Here is a 19,678-nt window from a genome sequence, read left to right on the forward strand (position 1 = left end):
GCAGCGAGGGGGGAGCAGGGGCAGGCAGGGGGGGCCGGGGGCAGGTGGGGGGGCCGGGCTGTGCAGGAGGGCAGCGACAGCGGCCGGGGAGAGGCGGCGTGCGGGGAGCGGGTGGAGGGTGGGGAGGAAGGGAGGGGACGAAAAAAAGGGGGAAAAGCAAAAGAAAGACAAAAACAAAAGCAAAGAAAAAGGGCCGCGGCAGCGAGAGGCTCCCGCGGCGCTGCTGCCTCCCCGCGCACTGCCCGAGCAAATGGCCGCGGGGGCGAGTTCCGGCGCTTAAATACCCCCGCCCCGACCCGCCCCCTGCCCGTCCCCGCCCCGCGCACCTGGACGGGCCCCGCCTCGCACACCTGTGCGGGCCCCGCTCCGCCCCGGCCCCGCCCCGGCCCCGCCCCGGCCGCGCCGTTTAAAGCCGGCAGAGCCGCGCTCGTCCCGAGTCTGTGGAGGAACCTCGTACCGGGATGCCGCGGGAGCGATCGGCGCGTCGGAAGACCGAGGGTGGCGATGGAGCTCGGCAGGAGGACCGGGACAAGGATCGGGGCCAGGACCGGGACCGCGACCGGAGGAGCGAGGTTGGTTTGGGGCTGGGATGGGGCTCGGCATCCGGACGGGGACCAGGATCGGTGCCGGGCTCATCCCAGCCCGGCCTCGCCGCCTGTGCCCCGGCAACGCGGGCGAGAAGAGCCGCTCCGGGCCGGGCGCTGGGGCCGAGCGCGGCGGGGCCGCTCGGGCCGGGGCTCGGCCGGGGCCCGGTCGGGGGAGAACGGCGGCGCGTTCGTCGTGTCGACGCGGAGCCGGGGCTGGGACCGGCCGGGGCGCGGGGACACGCCGGGCCGGCCCCGGGACCCCCCCGAGGAGGGGTGCCGCCCGTACCCCCCGCGGGATCGGAGCTTCCCCGCTCGGGCACCCCCGAGGCCACCGCACCCGCTCCCGGGGCGAACATCGCCCGTCTCCCCCTTAAACGCGGCCCCAGGAGGTTCCCACCCCCAGGGCCCCCCGGGAACGAGGGATCTGGGGCCCGCCGGGGCTCCGGCCACGGGCCCGCTCCGGCCGCGGGGAGCTGGGGGCCTGCCGGGGAGGGAAGAACGGCGGCAGCCCTTTCCCCGTTCCTCCCGTGCTCCGGGACCCCGAGCAGAGCTGCTCGTTTGTCCCCGTGTCCCTGTGTCTGTCCTCAGGCGGCCCCAGGAGCTGGCACTGACCGTGCCGCGGGTCGGGCACAGGCTGCTCCCAGCTCTGCCTGCGGAACTTCGGCAATTACCGACAGCAGTTCTTTGCCCTGCCATCCATAAGGTGCGGCTCATCTGACACCAGCCAGGTGAGACCTGAGGCTCTCCTTCCTCTCCCCCGCTTTCTCGGCAACTCGCACCCTCCCGGGGCAAACCCTCTGGTTTTCAAAATCCCGTTGAAACATTTCCTCTTGATTTGCAGACGGGGAAGGCCCTGCCTGGGAGGGAAACGGCTACAGGGGAGGAAACCAAGAAATGCTCCAACCGGATGGTGCTGCGCGAGTCAAAAGAGGGGCAAGACCGCGGGCAAATACAGTCAGGAAATGAGCTTTTATTCAATCTCTGCAGGAGCCCTTCGCAGCCACGGGCCGGAGGGAGCGCGGCCGGCTGGGCTGTGCCCGGCTGGGGACGGGCACCAATTCATCACTGCCCTGCTCAGGGAGGTTTTCCGGCCCCGTCCGGGCTTCACCCGACGGCTGCAAAGGTGCTCGTGCGGCATCCGAGCTCATTTCCAGGGATAAAGGAGCCAAACGAGTCCGGAGGGATCCCTCGCTCCGAGGCAAAGGCGTTTGGTCGAGTGTCGCCGCCTGGTCCCGCCTGCGGGGGAGCGTCTCCTCCAGGTGAGCCTTCGGAACCCAAAATGCCGGGGGGGCTCAGGTCGGGGCCGCTTTTCGGGCCCGGAGTTGGACGGAGCCCTCGGCGGCTCCCGCTTCCCGCCAGGAACGTTCTCGGGGCTCCCTGGGCAGTCCCAGCTGGGCAGGGAACGCGGGCCGGGAGGAGGCCGGAGCGACAGACAGCGACCCAGCCCTGCTTGGGCTTCCTATTGCCAGGGGATGGATGAGCTGTGCCCTACAGCCCCCGTGGGGTGGGCACGGGGAAAGGGCTGCCCGCGGCTCCTCAGCCGGGCGCTGCTCTGGACGGGCCCCCTGAGATGCCTCACCCTGGACACGCCCCAGCGCCAGCCCCAAAGGACCCAAAGAATCCAGCTGGCACTCGGCAGTGTCGGCACGGCGGGGCTGCAGAGCAGCGCGGGCAGCCATTCCCAGGGCCCACCTCCCAGAGCTCCCCCGCGCCCCCCACGTGTGTCCCGCCCGCCCCAAATCCCTGCCCTTCCAGCCGGAGGTGCTCTGAAAGCAGGGCTGTGCATCCCTTTCCTCGGGGAAAAGAATTCCCCGGGGTCGCTCCCGAGGCTCGGAAGGGACAGCGGCTTCCCGGCCCGGAGAGACGTCCTCGCCCGTGCTCAGGGGCTGCCTCGCCCCGGGCCGGGAGCGCGTCCGGCCCCCGCCTTCTCCTGGGCGAACACATCCCCTGGAGCCCGGCCCGGGGCGGAGAATCGGCCGAATTCCAAGGAACTCGCTCAAGTCCCCCCAGCGACACCGGCGGGGCTGGGGGAGGAGGGTTATAAACAGCAAAGTCTGTGGAAAATGAACCTGTCCTTGTCCCGATCCCGCTGAGCAGACCTGGAACCGTGGCTGCTTCCTGGCAAACCTGGCGTTAAAGTGGCAGCTCTGCGGGGGAAGATCCGGGCTCCAGGAGGCACTGGGAGGCTGTTCCAGCAGGAATTCGGCATGGAATTGCGGGCTGTAGGTAGAATTCATCCAAACCTGCAAAGCTGAGACCGGCACCCAAACCTGGGCCCCCTGCAGAGAACAATCTTTGTGCTGCCGTGTCGGCCAAAGCCGCTGCCCAACAGTCCCCTCGTTTGACTTTCTAGGTGAATTGTGCACAAGCCAGTCCCCCATTCCCTATCCAGGCTGGGAGTGCTCGTGCCCTTGGCACAGATGGCTCTGGCTGGGCAGGAACTGAGAGCAGGACGTGGGGCAGAGTGGATCAGCTGCCCAGGGAACATCCAGGAGATGAAGCTACGGGATCCTCATTCCAATCAAGGGAACACATTCTGTCTCTGGCAGAAGCCGGGAGCCAAAGCAGATCCCGCCTGGCCAGGCTGGGGGGCAGCAGTTGGATCCACTCTGGGGGAAAGCCCCTGTGCCTGCCAGGAGCTCTGACTCTGTTTGTCCTGCCAGCTCTGACCAGTGTCAGGGCCACTGGGAGGGATTCAGAATCCACAGAAATCCCAAATCCTACTGAGGGACTCAGTCAAAGGAAGAAAGTAATTTTTGTCATAAAAAGATTAAAAAAACTGTTAAAAATTCTAGGACAGCAATCCTGGGATTCTCAGGAAACTTAGTAGTGTCTTGGTTCCATTTCAATGGATCTTTAGTCCGTCAATGAGCAGCTTGGAGAACTTCCCCTGGGATTTAGAGGCTGAGCAGGGTTTGCTTTGGATTGCCTGGCACCTCTGGCCCCAGCTGGTGCAAACACAACTTGGGCCAATATGGTTAAACACACTTTCCTACAAAAACAGTTGCTGTATCCCCTAGAAACTACCCCAAGTTTGCAGACAAAACCTTCATCTCGGTCCCTCCTCAGTTATCCCAGGTTTTCCTGGCTGGGAGCTGCAAGGAGGCTGTAAATTGAAAGGCAGAAAGAGAAGATCTGTCAGCAAAAGGCACAAAGAAGGGGACAGGTTTCAGAAAACATTTCTGCAATCTAATGAATAACTCTTTCCAGTTTCCCAGGGAGAAGAACAGGAACTCACAGCCACCAAGGCCTGACAGTTCCCTGCAGCCAGAGCTCAGCACACAGCCAGAGAGGCAATTCCAGCATCTAAAAGAAAAAAAAGAAGAAAAAAGTGATTTATTTTGTTTTCAAGTTCCTTTAAGTTGTTCCAAGCAAAGCAAGCCTTGCTCTGGTTTCAGTTGGGTGAACAGGGAGCGCTGGGCACAGGGCACGTCATTAATGCCCAGGGGATGGGGCTTTGTGGGGGAGGGAAGAGCAGCTGATGGAGTTGCCCAGTCCAATTCCTGCCCCAGGCCTGACTGGCCCAGGACAAACCCTCTGGCAGGCAGTGGGTTTGTTCCGTCTCATGGTCAGTGCCCCGTGTGTCCCTGTGGGCAGTGCCAGGCTGGGGACAGGCACACGCAGCTGGCAGCACTCTCTGCCCCAAACAGCCTCGGGGGGCAGCGCAGCCCCGGGTATCGAGGGGGGCTGGAGGCGGCCCAGGAAAGGACCCCCCGCTCCCCCCGTGATGTCCTAGGGGACATCCACACTTACCCTCACAGTTTTCCCTGCCTGCAAACTACTTATTACCTCATTTTTACCTCCAAACATTCATCCTCTGCCACACAGATGACCTCAAAGTTTCCCCCAAAACCTCCTTACCTGTCCACTACTGATTACCCCAGTTTACCCCAGGAGCTGCATTCTCTCTGCTGCACATTACCTCAGGTTTGACAGACAAAGATTTCCCTCCCTGCCCACTGCTGACTGCCTCACCTTACCCCAAAAGATTCATTCTCTCTGGGACAGACTGCCCCACATTTTACTCCCAACATCTGCCTTACCTGTCCACGTCTGACCAGCTCCTTTGTACCTACAGAGGGTCATTCTGCACCCCACACACACCTCAGGCTTATCTCAAACCTCTCCCCACCTGTCTGCCACCCAGTGCCTCATCTTTACCTCAACAGGTTCCTTCTCTTCCCAGCAGATTACCTGAACTTTAACACCCACAATTGTCTGTGTCTCTCACCACTCATCACCTCAGGTTACCTCAGTGTGTTCATTCCCTGCCCTGCAGAGAATGAACCTCCTTTTTAACCCCCAAACTTTCCCCTTCCAGCCCACTCCTGATTACCTCTTTTTGAACACAAGAGTCATTCTCTCCCCAGAGTCTTCCCTACTGCACACTCCTGATTGCCTCTTTTGGACCTCCAAATATTCATTCTCTGCCCTGCAGCTTTGCTCAAGTTTCACCCTCAGAAATTCCTCTGCCTGTCCCCCTACTGACTGCCTCACTTTGTGGGGGTCAAATCTGTGGCAATGTGCAGCAGAGAGAAGGAATATTTTGGAACAATTTTCCCTACAAGTCCACCACTGAGTACCTCATGTTCATCTCTCAATATTCATTCTCTACCGTGCAGATTACCTCAGATATTTCCCCCCCAATTTTCCCCATATGTCCACAACTGATTACCCCAGTTTACCTCAGGATGTACATTCTCTCTGCTCCACGTGACCTCAAATTTTACAAACAGAATTTTTCCCTACCTGCCCAACACTGACTGCCTCACTTCACACCAAGATATTCATTCTCTCTGCTACAGATTGCCCAGATTTTACTCCCAAAATTCTCCTTACCTACCCACATGTAATCAGCTCCTCGGTACAAATACATGTTCATTCTCTACCCTGTGGGCTACCCCAAGTTTACCCTAAAACACTCCCCAGCTGTCCACCACTGAGTACCTCATTTATCCTTCAAAATATTCACTCTCTGCCCTGGACGTTCCCTCAAATTTTAACCCCAAAGGTTTCCCCCCATCCTGCCCACCCCTGACTGCCTCAGTGTCCATCAGGAGGTACATCCTCTCTGCTACACGTGACCTGAAATTTTACAAACACAAATTTTCCCGACCTGCCCACCACTCACTGCCTCACTTTATCTCTAAATGGTCCTTCTGTCCTCTACAGATGAGATCAAGTCTTACCCCCAACATTTCCCTTCCTCTACATCACCCATTTTCTCTTCCTGACACCCCAACTTTCCATTCCATCCCTACACATTCCCTGAGTGTTTCCCTCCCAAGCATCCTTCCCTTCTTCCCTGTTTAATAACTCACACTCCAGCCCCAGGCTCTCCACTCCCCCCTCAGTGGGACCCCTCCAAAATGCCACCTCCCTCCCCTTTGCAGCACCTCACCTTTTCCTACACAAACAGTTGCTGGGTCTCCTCGAAATTACATTTTTGCAATCCAATGAATAACTCTTTCCAGTTTCCCAGGGAGAAGAACAGGAACTCACAGCCACCAAGGCCTGACAGTCCCCTGCAGCCAGAGCTCAGCACACAGCCAGAGAGGCAATTCCAGCATCTAAAAGAAAAAAAAGAAGAAAAAAGTGATTTATTTTGGTTTAAAGTTACATTAAGTTGTTCAAAGCAAAGCAAGCCTTGCTCTGGTTTCAGTTGGGTGAACAGGGAGCGCTGGGCACAGGGTACGTCATTAATGCCCAGGGGATGGGGCTTTGTGGGGGAGGGAAGAGCAGCTGATGGAGTTGCCCAGTCCAATTCCTGCCCCAGGCCTGACTGGCCCAGGACAAACCCTCTGGCAGGCAGTGGTTTTGTTCCCTCTCATGGTCTGTGCCCAGTGTGTCCCTGTGGGCAGTGCCAGGCTGGGGACAGGCACACGCAGCTGGCAGCACTCTCTGCTCCAAAGACACTTCTGGCCTCCTTGGCAAACTGCCTCTGACACTTGGTTTTCTTCAGCAGAAATTAAGGAATTGCTCATGGCAATTTGGAGATGAAGTTATCCCAAAGGGAAGGAAAGAACAAATATTCCTGTCAGAGCCCTTGGGATCTGCTGGGCTGAATTGGGAAGGGTCCATTATCTGCAGAGCAAATACAGGACAACCTCAAACACAAAGCCCAGCCTGTCCAGTGGGGTGTGAAAGCACCACTGGGACAAACCTCCACTCTCCTGATTCTTTTCAGGGACTGCTCCAATCCAGCTCTGAAGCTGCCAAGCCCAAACTGTCCCCAGCGCTCTGGAACAACAGGATCTTCCCAGGGATGATGCATTGGAAGCACAGCCCTCATTCTCACCCTCCACACGCTCCCAGGCTCACCCCAAATTCAGGACAAGGTGCCAAAGGTCACTCAGGCCGGGGCTCTCTCTGTCTCTGCGGGCTCAGGGACTGCAGCCACCAGGGCCCTCCAGCACGGACAGCCTGGACCCAGAACAGATCCCTGGGCATTGGCAGCATCCTGGGCATCCCTGGAGACAGAAACCATCAGCCTCTGGGATAGCACTTCATTGCCAGCACATACAGCCTGCCAAATTCAGGGGGGCAGCTCTCGGACCACAAACCCAGTCTGACCCAGCTCTCCGGGGCAACAACACGGATTCCACAAACCCACCAGAATGAGAATGTTCTGCTGCTTTGACAAACTTCAGCCCAGCTTTGCAAACCTCAGTCCCTGCAGCTCCTGCTCTCCAGAGCCCCGTTCAGGGCTGGCTCCAGTTCCCTGGAGAACCTGCCCCAGCCCCACTCTGGGCCAGCCTGAGCAGAAGCCACTGGGCTGCACAAGGAAGAACCCTCCCCTGGCTGCTGCAGCTGGAGGGAGATCCAGCTCCCAATGGAATCCTGGCAACAGCCTCCCAGAGGGTCTCTCCCCAGCCCTTGGCAGTGGCTCAGAATGGCAGCAGCTCCAGTGCCAGCTGGGTCCCTGCACGAGTCCTTGTCCCAGCCCTGCCACATGGACACACACGGGAGACACCCACGGGCACACAGGCCTTGCTTGCACAATTCCTCACCCACAGCTGAGGGAAAGCCACACAATATCAAGAAATACCCTGGGCTCAGAGCACTCATCACTCCAGTCCATCAGGACTTGGAGGCAGTTGGGGAGGCAACAGACCCAAATTCTAATCCTACCTCTACATTTCTAACAGGTTCTCTTAGAAAGATCCTGGACAGGAACTCAGACAACAGAACCCAAACACTGCACAAGCAATAGCAGAAGGTTTGCCAGGAAGAACAGAAGTTCCTTGTTTTCCTTAACACTCTGGGACTGTAGGACCCAATCTCTGCAACCAGGGGACACCAGAGATGTGATTAATACTTAAACCTCTCCCCCATGGTTCTGTCTCAGAGAACTGGGCCAGCCCTGAGCTACTCCCAGGTGCCTGCAGTGCTTTGGGGAGGGGCAGGACAATGTCCCACTTCTGCTTGGAAACATTCCAGATGAGGAAAAGCCACTTCTCTTCTCTCTCTCTGACCCAGAACCAAAGCAGTCCTGCGGGACAACACGGACTATGCACGGAAGGCCCAAGTCAGTGGGGGGAAAAAAACCTAAACAAACCAAACCACCCCAAATTTCAAGATAAAAACAGGCTGCTTCCTTAATAGGAACACACCAAACTCATTGAAGCCAGAGAGGAAATTACAAACAAACAAACAAACAAAAGACCCAAAGAGATACTTTGCATTGATCATTCCGAAGGAAATTCTCCACAGATCAGAAGCAAGTACCAATACTTTGTCCTTTGTTGAAAATTAATGACTTGAGGGGCTGGACATGTCCAGTGAGGGTTCAGGGGTCTGGTGGGTCCTTTATGGCTGATCCTGACCGGCCCAGGTCAAACCCAACCACCCCCATCGCTGCTCCATCCCAAACCTGGGGGCAACATTCAGACAGTTTGGAAACACTGCCCTCCCCTGCTACTGCGTCCTTCCTTACACATCCACTGCCCAGGGAGCAAATGCCAACAGCAGGAGGAGAGAAACGTGTCCCTCTGACTTACCCCACCCCACGGGCAGCACCAGGAGCCCCCAGCCCGGCCGGCGGGGCTGCAGCCTCTTGCCTTTGGCTGCTCCCAGCCCAGGGCACTTGGCAGAGCTGGGCTGGATCAGGGCTTTGGCCTGGCCTGGAAGAGAGGAGAACAAGGTAATTAAGGGCACTGGGCAAGTCAAAGGCTCCTGCCCTTCACCCTTCTCTTCAATTGCTCACTAGAGAGTTTTAGCCATGAAAAATCCAGGGGGGACAACAAATAAAATGGGACCTTTTCCAGCATTTTTATTCCTCTCTATTTCAGGCACTAAAAGGAGGCTCATCTTTCTTACTGCATTCCTTGCCCCACTTGAACAGAACCCTTTTCATTCCAAACCCCCCTTGGGAGTCAGTCAATCCTCTGCCATTGGACTTTGGGCAAAGGAAGAGACACCTGGGACGATGGACCCCAGGAAATGAGGGAGAGAAACCTGACAGGGAAAGGATTCAAGGCACTCCAGAACTCAGAAATGTGTTCATGCCTTGCCAGCCCACCCCCATTCTGTGCCACCCACCTGAGCTGGGCAGGTGAGGCCAAGGCTCCCCTTCCTGCTGCCAATCACTGTCCCAGCACATGGATCCCTGTGCTGGACAGCACTTGGAAAAACCTGGGAAAGGCAAAAGGAAAATGGCACTGCCTGTCAGAAAACATGTCTGTGAACAAACCTTCTGGACAAATGTAATCCCATCCCTCTGCTCCAATAAACCCAGGGCAGGCAGGTCTCTCCAGCCCAGGGAGAACAGGAAGGAGAACTGCAGGAACACAGGCAGGCACAGGCAGCGCTTGGCACTTCTTCCCTGCAGACCTCTCTGCACTTGGGGCTCCTGGCACTTCATTTATAAAGAATGGGGGGCAGCAGCCCAGGAATGCCCCTCAAAAACACAGAGAGAGAACAGGAACAGAGGTTGTTCGGGAACAGGCTGTGTGCAGCAGGGATGGGAACTGTAAGGAGGGAGGCTGGAGGAAGGCAGGGGGTGAGCACGGGCCTGCCTTGGATGGATCCTTTCTCCCTTTGCTCAGGGGCCTCAGCTCCACCCTCTCTGAGAGCAGCAGGGAACTACTGCAGGGGAAGAGTTCATTTAAGCACAAGCCAGTGATGCAGCCACTGGGGCAGGGCAAGAGGGGAGAGGAACTGACACAAAAATGACACAATCACCACTGAAAGGGACTTTATTGAGCTGCAACACAAACACATTCACAGCAGGCCAGGGCAAGAGGTGCCCCCAGGACCACCAACACAGCAGCTGGGCTTGAAGGAGCATCATCTACTCAAGTTATGGAGCCAGGGGCTGACAGTTGGGATCCATCCCAAAGATGCACTCAGGCATCAGGGCAAAGTCCTGCCCAGTCACTGCAGACAGTTCAGCCCCAGCAGCAGTGGCAATTTCTGCCTCTCCCTCCAATATTATTTGGGACCCAACAGCTCAGTGCTGTGGAATTTCAGCTTCATAAATGTTTTACAAAGTTGTACTTCCTGAGAACTGGTGCATTTTTGAGTATTCCTGACTCTTCCAGTGCTGCACTTGCCAGGATCCTTTGGGCCTGGTGTTTTGCTGACAGGCAGGGCACTCTAGGAAACAACTCCTCACCACTCATGGAATAACAGGAACAGCTGGAATCAGAGTGGGGAAAGGAATTCTGTTATCCTGATGATGTTGGGCTGCAGGACACAGGCAGCAGGTACCCAACAGTTGGACCAATATTCGCCTCGGGAGGATGATGCCAAACTGTGCCATCCCCTGCCCCAGCTGATCCCTTTGCTCTTTTGGCAGCACTTCCCAGAACAGCCCAGCAGGCAGAGCCCAGGGGACGGCCCTGCTGCTGTGACACTGGGGCTGTGACTGGCACCGCTCACACAGGGGGACAACGATGCCAGGGAGACCCCCGGAGCCAGCACCGTAAGGGAAACCACAGCACTGCATGGCAACAGTGCTCCCAGCCCCTGGAATCACATCCATCCAATCCCACTGAGGGCACCAACAGCCGCCCGCACAATGAGCCCGACAGACCCCGGCCCTGCCAGAGAGTCCCCCCGGGCACAAAGGGAGACTGACCCCTGGCCAAGGGCCATTTGCTTCCCAGGTCACCTTGTCCTGGGGTCCTGGTTTGGAGCTGCTTTTCCATCTCCATCCAAATCAAACCAAGTCACCCGACCCAGGCACCTTTTCCAGGGAACTTTCCAGGGAACAGCATCGCCCAGAGGGACCACAAGGGCTGTGAGGATGGTCAGGATCCACAGTTTCTGTAAGATATCAAGCTACAACATGGCAATATCATTCCCTCCACTAACATTTATTCACAGGAATATATTCCCATTTTCCTTGTCTGCATTTAATCACTAATTCTGTGATGGTGTCACTTGGGAGCCAAGTAGTCAAACCACTGCCAACTGACCCCAAATCCCTACAAACCTGACACTGCCCTAGTTCTTCCTGTTTCATTCCCACAGGTACAGTGTCTCACTCAGCACATGGACTACTTTTGCCTCCCCCTATCGTGACTTCAAACTCCCTCTGGCATGGGTTATAAGCTCCTGCTTTCCAAAAGTGCTTCCCACTGACAGATGTGGCTGACCCAGCAGTGAGCCATGCATGCTCCCTCTCTGCTCCCAGCACTTGCTCTGGGGCTTTTCCCCATTTCCCCAGTGATTTGTGCTCACTGTCCAGGGGATCTACACTTGTTGCTTCAACCACAGGGCCAGGGGCAACTCCCTCCTGAGGCCTCGCTCCTGCCCCGACCCCTGCTCTGGCTCTGGCTTGGATCCACCATCTCCATTCCATGGGGCTGCCTTCCTGAGCAGGGCCTGGCCTGGGCATCCTGGAGGAGCTTTATACCCAAGGCCTTATGGGGATTTCAGGCCCTCTTATCATTTGTTAAGTTGCCACTAAAGCCCAAGAACATACTCAGAGCTGCTTCTCCAACAGGGTCTATCTTGGGCTGGCTGCCAGTAACTTCCTATTCCCAAATCCTAAGGGCACTTCCTTCCTACCTGGAACAGTTCATTAGGATACAGGCCCAGAATAAAGACAAGTGCCACAAGCATTCAAACACACAGAATATCTTTACTACAGTGGGAATAATAATAATAATAAACTTAGCAAAGAGAATCAAAAGTTAAAAAAGGATACAAATGAACTGCCTTATCGTGTGGCATTAAAACAAATACTGAGAACAGCATTCAATACAGTATAATATTAACTAGTAAAAAGGGAGTTAAAGGGATACCAAAAAGGATCTTAACACAATATTATGGATAACCATTAACACAATATTTGGTCAGTACAAGGGGAAAGTAAAGGGAAAATATGAATACTAAATAAAGGGTATTAAAGGAACACTATAGGATGTTTAAAGTCTTCTTTCTCAGTTGCTTCCTATCACTAACCTGTGCCTACCCCCACAGCCAGGCAGGGCTGTCAGGATCTGCAGCAGCTGGTCGGTGCCCATCCCTTAGCGGGCGTCCCCGCGGAGCAACACAGGCTCGGTGGCAGGATGAGGATCGCTCAGCTCAGCAGTCCTGACAGCCCATTTGATCAGCTCCACATTACACCACGTAGGGCCAGGACGCAGTGTAAGGGGAGGCCTGACTGGCAGCCAAACCCCGCCTGATCATTGCCTGGTGGCAACAGTCTGGGCCTGCCCTACTTGTAGGGCAAGGGGCCAGCAACCCCTGACCACATCATCTTCCTCTCACCATCATCTTTCTCACCCCTAGGTATGACCTCTCCCATGGTGTTTCAAGGGTAGATGTACCTACCTTGCAAGATGTAGCAGAACCAAGGAAGAACTCAGCTCTCATAACAGGGGATATCAGGCTGACTTGCTGAAAAGCACAACGGACCTTACAATTAGCTTGTGCCATCAAGTTACATTGTACCACACTCTAGCTGGTTTCACATCCTAATATGATTTCTTTCTCACGCCTCTATACTCCATGGATCATCTAATTCAAAAGTACCCCCCTTACATTACCCTACTTCTGCCAGAGGCTCCAATTGGCATCATTAGCACTGGCAGGAACCTTCAGTTCCCCCTCTCTACTCATATTGGCCACAGGTCTGGAGCCTGTTGAATTGCTCCCTGAGCTGTTTCCAACCCTCCCTGCTGCTCATTTCCCAATCAAGCTCACACTTCTGCCCTGGGACTTTATGGCCCAGGCCAAGGATTGGTCCCAAAGGAGGACCTTGTTGTCACCAAAAGCCAAACCAACCAATAAACTGCTGGGCTTCCACCTTGCTCTGGGGGTGACCAAGCCTGAAGTCTCCTGCCTAGTCCTGGGCAACAGTTCCTGGGGACCACAACACCTCTGAGTTCCTAAAAATATCACAGGTTGGGCAGTGCTTGAATTTTGTCAGGATTAACTCCCCCCTTCCTTTCCATGTGCTGCCCTACTCACTCTAATGGTGCTTGTACTCCCTGAACCATTCCCTCACCCATCCAACCATCCCTTGTGCCCTCTCTGACAAGGACAGTGGGTCCAGGTGTTCTGCCACGCTCCCAGGGCAGAGGGTGAGACTGTGGAGCCACCCTCGAGGGGGGAAACGTGCCCTGCCTGCCCTGCCCAGGGAAAGGGAACTGCCCCCAGTGTTCCCCAGCACAAGGCACCCTTGGAAATATCCACTGCAATGGGACACTCAGGGACAGCAACAAGCACTGCACGAGGCTGCTCTGGCACAGGACCAATTTTAAGCTCAGCTTTTCTCTGGACCACTGCACTTTGTTTCCCACCTCATCCTGCAGTCAGAACTTGCTCTCCTTGCAACTATTTAGGGTGACCATAAATTACAGGGGCCTCTGCTCCAACACCCACGAGGGCCTGAACCATCTGGCAGGATCCATTTTTCCAGGGAATTCAAAGCTCCACCTGAGGACCAGGGTCTTTTCTCACCCATCCTTGTGCTGCAGCTTGGCCTCCATCTCACTCTGCTTTCAGTTCTCTCCATGGTTGAACATTGGCAGCCCTGGCCCTGGGCGGAGCTCGGCATCCTGATCCCATCCCTCCTGGCCCCCGGAACCGCTGGCTCAGCAATGGGGGGCCCTCCATTGCTAAGGGCACGGTCCCGTCGGGGCTCACGGGGGGAGCAGGAGGTCGAAGGCTCCATCCCTGCTGCTACAACCTTCCACCACTACAGCCAACAGAGGGGCCTCTCCAGCCCTGCCTCCCAAGGCATCCTGAACTAACCCATCCCAACTCCACAGGACAAACTGCTCCCTCTCTGCACAGTCCAGGCTACTCTCAGGAATGCCTGAATCCATGGGAGGGACCTTGCTTTGAGCTCCCCAGGGCCGGGCACCCCGAGGATCTCCCCGAATAATCCTTTCGGTGCGCGCTGGAGTCCTCGGGGTGCCCCAACCCGGGGGGCACCAACAGCACTGTCCCTCCAGGGGGCCAATTTGGTCTCAAGGCTTCAATGGACAACCCAAAAGGCATTTCAGGAGTCCTTCTTTGGAACCCACCAATGGGTACGGGGAGGAAGCCACAAGAAGGCCTCATTTCTAAAGGCAGGGGGATCTTGCCTGTGTCCCAGACTGGTCCGGGGATCTGAGGCCCTTCCCGAGAAAATCTCGGTGCCGGCATGAAGGGCCAGAGATCCCTTGGAGCCACGGGAGAGCAGGCACAGAGTCCCTCCTGGGGGGCCAATTCTGCTGCCTGAAAACAGCTCTTCAAAGAAGCCTCTAGGATACAGCTGGTGAGTTTTAGAAGCCAGGCATTCCTTGCTTACAACACCCTGCCATGATCCCAGCCTGATGGGGGTCCTGGCAATCAGCTCCCAAAGAGAACCGAGAGCTATCTCCACTGCAGATGATGGGAGGGGTCAGCATTACAGGAGGGTTCATTTTCCTTCCTAGCATTCCTATTCCATATTCAGGACATTTTCCAACACTCATTACCATACACACCTACCCTCAGAATGTTTCCAAGGGGTTTCACCGAGGGCCTTCCCAGGTCTGCTCTGTCTGGAGCCCTCAAAGTCCTCAGTGCCTGCCTTAGGAACCTCAACACAACTCACCTGCTTACACAGCAACTTGCTACTGCTTGGCTGCTGCCTCACTTCCCTTCTTCCTTCTTTCTTCACCTCCTTTGGTTGGTCCCCTTCAATCCCTTGGCTCAGCTCTGTGCAGTTCCCAGGCTACATCCCACTGCAAAAAGGATCAGCTCTTGTTACATCTCAACACTCAGAGAGCATTCCCCCATTTATTCTTGACAGTCAGCCATTAGGCCAGTGTCTCATGATTAAAAGCAGAGTTTGACTCCTCAGTGACAACAACAGCCACAGCCCTGAATCCTAACGCAGGCTGAGACACAAACACGGATGGGAACTCTGAAGGATCCACTTTGTCCTGCTCACCAACCAAAAGGAGCTTTCTGAACTAAAGAACAACAGACCCCAGGTCCTTTTTCTGCAACTTCAGCTGCTATCAATGTGACCCACAAGACCTGGAAAGGCCCTTCCCACTTCACCTGCAGGGCTGGCAGTGCCACCACTGGACACGGACCCAGGGGCTGGGCAGGAACGGAGGGGCTGGGGCGTCCAATCCATCGGCCCAGGCGGCACCAGGAGTTCCTGGAGTTCCTGCAGGGGAGAGCCTCAAGACAACAAAGGATTAGGAAGACCATTTTAAACTTCAATATGTCTATCTCCTGGAATATAGGGAGTTTGACAAGGCCTACTGGTGCAACAAGGACACACTCAAGGCTATCTATTCAAAGGATCTACCAGAACTCAAAAGCTATCACTGTCCTTCTTTCAGGGGGAACTCAGAAAACTCTGTTGGCCAACAGTCTCCAGGATGATTTCCAGCTTTTGGGGCTCTCTTTTAACCATTTTTCCCATCACTGTAGCTGGGACTGTCACCTGCCCTACAGGGGGAACAGCCCACAAAGTTCACTTGCAGGGATGCCATTAACTCCAAGTCCCTTCTCAGGGGGGTCACTGCACACCTTGGCCTTTGTTTGCCCTCCCCACCAAAGATGATTCCAACAGTTCTGAGACATCTGGCAGACCCAGAGCTCTCCTCAGGGAATGCTTCAGCTGCTTAAAGGCTGCCCTTGCACCATCTAGCCAAGGCAGCAAATGCTTACAGGCTGTTGGAAAAGTTGGCAGAACAGTCTTACCACACATCCAGAGGGAGCAATCCAGAGTCCAGCCTGTCCTACCATTCCCAGAAGGCAGTTCATGGGCTGTCTGGGGCTCAGGGAGGAGTCAGGGGGCTGCTTTTCTTCCTTCCTGCTTTCCAGATTTTCTCCTTCCAAAGCAAAGGTTTCTTGGCTTTCCTTGCTCAAGGAGATGCAGCAAAGGCCATCTTTTCAGTCCAATACTGGAAACTGCTCGAGGTTGTCATTCAAGGTGGTTCTCTCAGGTCCTGCACTAATCAATCATCTTGGACATTGGTTTCTTGGCAGGTTCTTGCATTCACATCCTACAAGCAAACCAGGATGAGCAAATTCAGCTGTTACTGCAACCAATCCAAGCTGGCATTCTGATTTTAAAGGATACTGGCTTTGCCTTACCAGGAGAGATCCCACATTAGGGGTAATACCTACAGGTTCTGCCCTCTTCCACTCTCCTGCAATTCCACTGGCCCACACCACAGGAACAACTGCAGCTGCCACTTCAGTCAGGACCTTGCTGCTGACAGGAGTTATTCCCTGCACAACAAGAGCTGCTGCTTGGACACATTTAGTTTCAGCAATTACAGTTTCATTATCCCCAGTTTTCCATTTCATTTCTGCCTCAAGTTTTTCAGGAAGTCTCTTCCTAGCACAGGTTTGGGTGAGTTGGGCAAAGAGACAAACTCAGGAATTCCCCAATGTTTTCCCAGTTTAACCCCTGTCACACCAGTCACCTTAACACTGCCAGTCCTTCATTCCCTCTCTGTTGGGTTAAGGACTGAGGAAGTTGGACCTGTGTCTGACCAGGACATGTGCAAACCAAATGCTGGGGACTGGAACACACACCTGGCACTCCTGCAGCTCTTACCATTACATTCAAGAGAAAACAGCCAATTGGACCATCACTGCTCATTTCTTAATCCCAATCCCACACTTCTTTGGCACTTGGAGCACCACTTTTAGAACCCAATTACAGTCCATTAGAGAGCTCCATGTCTAGCAGGGACAGGGACCCCTGGGATACTCTCAGCAATGCCTGAATCCATGGGAGGGACCTTGCTTTGAGCTCCCCATGGCCGGGCACCCCGAGGATCTCCCCGAATAATCCTTTCGGTGCGCGCTGGAGTCCTCGGGGTGCCCCAACCCGGGGGGCACCAACAGCACTGTCCCTCCAGGGCCAATTTGGTCTCAAGCTTGCCAGGGACAGCCCAAAAGGCATTTCAAGAGGCCTTCTTTGGAACCCACCAATGGGTACGGGGAGGAAGCCACAAGAAGGCCTCATTTCTAAAGGCAGGGGGATCTTGCCTGTGTCCCAGACTGGTCCGGGGATCTGAGGCCCTTCCCGAGAAAATCTCGGTGCCGGCGTGAAGGGCCAGAGATCCCTTGGAGCCACGGGAGAGCAGGCACAGAGTCCCTCCTGCAGGGCCAATTCTGCTGCATGAAATCAGCTCTTCAAAGAAACCTCTAACACTCAGTTGGTGAGTTTTAGAAGCCAGGCATTCCTTGCTAAGAACACCCTGCCATGATCCCAGCCCGACAGGGGTCCTGGCAATCAGCTCCCAAAGGGCACACAGACCTATCTCCACTGCAGATGATGGGAGGGGTCAGCATTACAGGAGGGTTAATTTTCCTTCCCTGCATTCCTATTCCATATTCAGGACTTTTTCCAACACTTATTACCACACACACCCACCCTTAGAAGGTTTCCAAGGGGCTTCACCGAGGGCCTTCCCAGGTCTGCTCTGTCTGGAGCCCTCAAAGTCCTCAGTGCCTGCCTTAGGAACCTCAACACAACTCACCTGCTTACACAGCAACTTGGTGCTGCTTGCCTGCTGCCTCACTTCCCTTCTTCCTTCTTTCTTCACCTCCCTTGGTTGGTCCCTTTCAATCCCTTGGCTCAGTTCTGTGGAGTTTCCTCACCAAAGACACAGGAAAGCAAGTGCCAACACTTCAACAATCACTTCAGTTTTCAATTGATAAAGCAACACTAAAGAAAAGCTTTTCAGACACTTGGGAAGAGTCCATCCCACTTTAACCAGTGTGTGGGACTCGTTCCCAGCCTCCTGAGGTTCATTTCCCACCTCACTCAGGGCTGCAGTACACCTGGTTCTACACACACACACAGGGAACTGCTGCTCCTGCATTCCAGTCTCCTGGTTCTCCTTGCAACTCCTCCAGCTGTTTGCCCAGCTCTCCAGTGCCCATTCCTTTGCCCACTGCACTTGTTCACAGCCCCAGGGCTCCCAGGGCCACCCTGGGCTCTCCCCTGCCCTGACACTCAGGGCCCTTTCCCAGCCCCGACTCCATCCAGCACTGACCCAGCTGCTGCACCTGCAATTCTCCTGCTCCTGCCCTCCCTCTGCCTGAAAAACACCCCTGCCAGCTCCTGCACCCCACCTCTTACCTCCCAGCTAAGCAGAGCTGCATCCTCCTGCTGGATGCTGCTGGCTCTGGGCAGCTCCCACCCTTCAGCAGGGAATGCCAAAGGCAGCTCTGGGGACTGGCCCCAGGGCAGGGACACCCACTCTGGGTCACACCAACACTCAGCCAGCTCAGGCCTGGGCTCTTCTGCCTGCAGGGCAACAAACAGCCAAGCAGGGACACTGGGACACTCCAAGGAAACAGGCAAAACAAACTCAGCAGCCTGGCACACCACAGCCCCCAGACCTGCCCAGGCTCCAGCTGCTGCACAGACCTGTGGCCACACAGGACCCAAACCCACCCCCAGCACAGACAACCCTGGGCAGGTCAAGCTGCTCGTTCCCAAACACAACCAAACATCCATCCCACTGTCTGCCAGCCCCTGCTCCCAGCAATCCATCATCTTTCCCATTTCCTTTCTTTACAGGTCCTTCCATTCACATTCTACTATCAAACCATGATTAGGAAGTTTAGCTGTTACTAGAACCAATCCAGCTTGGCTTCCTAATTTTAAAGGATACTGGGTTTGCCTTACCAGGAGAGACTCTGCCTTAGGGGTAATTCTTACAGCTTCTGTCCTTGTCCATTTTCTTGGAATTCCACTGGCCCACACGACACGAACAACTGCAGGTGCCACTTCAGTCAGGACCTTGCTGCTGACAGGAGTTATTATCCCTCTGTAAACACCAAACTGCTTCAATACAAACAATCCAGTGGACACTACAACTCCTTGGCACTTTCAGTGTAACCAGTGCAAGTCAGTTGCTAAGTTACACAAGCTTTTCTTCTCAAGTTGTAATTAATTAAGTTATCAAAAAAACAACAACTGTGAAATAAGAGATCCCCCCTATAGTTCCACTCTTAAGGAAAAAAACCCAAACCCCCATCCCCAGTACTACAATAGCTCAGGCTCCCAGAAAGGCCCAGGGGCTGGGCTGGGGCTTTTGGCTGCCCTGGAGCACAGGCAGGAACACAATGTCACCACCCCACAGCTACAGCTGAGAACCCAAAGAGCAGCCACACCAGCAGCTCCTGCCAGCCCTGCTGGGCTGGGCCTTGGGGAGGAAGGGCACTGACCTTTCTTCCTGCCTAGGAGCAAAGAGCCTCCTTGCTGAGCACTTCTCCTGCCAAGGCCATCAGCTCAGATGGGAAGTTCATCAAGTGCAACTTGCTGCAATGAGAAAGATACTTGTTCCCTGGACAATCTCTTTCCAACTGAACTCAGAAGTACACACTAGAAGTTCAGGTGTTGTCTAAAATTTCGTAGAAGAACCTCTGAGACACAACTGGTGAGTTTTAGAAGCCAGGCAATCTTGTATTCCTATGCTCTTGAATCATTCCAGCCCACCAGGAGTCCTGGCAATCAGCTCCCAAAGGGCACACAGACCTATCTCCACTGCAGATGATGGGAGGGGTCAGCATTACAGGAGGATTCATTTTCCTTCCCTGCATTCCTGTTCCACAGTCAGGACATTTTCCAACTCTCATTACCATACACGCCTACACTTCGAAGGTCTCAGAGGGGCGTC

At 55.0% G+C, this 19,678-nt stretch overlaps 1 protein-coding gene and 1 long non-coding RNA gene across 2 annotated transcripts; one reads left to right on the forward strand and one right to left on the reverse strand.

Moving 5' to 3' along the window:
* Positions 1–461: 461 nt before the first annotated feature.
* LOC135408235 (basic proline-rich protein-like) lies at positions 462–3,555 on the forward strand. The gene is made up of 5 exons (XM_064643505.1): positions 462–572; positions 619–1,290; positions 1,429–1,846; positions 2,685–2,809; positions 2,941–3,555. Exons 1-5 carry the CDS (start codon positions 462–464, stop codon positions 3,412–3,414), a joined length of 1,800 nt encoding a protein of 599 aa, XP_064499575.1. The 3' UTR covers positions 3,415–3,555.
* A 4,961-nt stretch (positions 3,556–8,516) lies between these two features.
* Positions 8,517–16,796, reverse strand: LOC135408236 (uncharacterized). Its single transcript, XR_010427401.1, has 3 exons — positions 15,732–16,796; positions 14,626–15,189; positions 8,517–8,710 (listed from the first exon to the last, which is right to left on the reverse strand). It is a non-coding gene; the product is annotated as an uncharacterized LOC135408236 (long non-coding RNA).
* Positions 16,797–19,678: the final 2,882 nt, after the last annotated feature.

This window comes from Pseudopipra pipra, unplaced genomic scaffold (genome assembly GCF_036250125.1).
Source record: "Pseudopipra pipra isolate bDixPip1 unplaced genomic scaffold, bDixPip1.hap1 HAP1_SCAFFOLD_255, whole genome shotgun sequence".
NCBI lineage: Eukaryota > Metazoa > Chordata > Aves > Passeriformes > Pipridae > Pseudopipra > Pseudopipra pipra.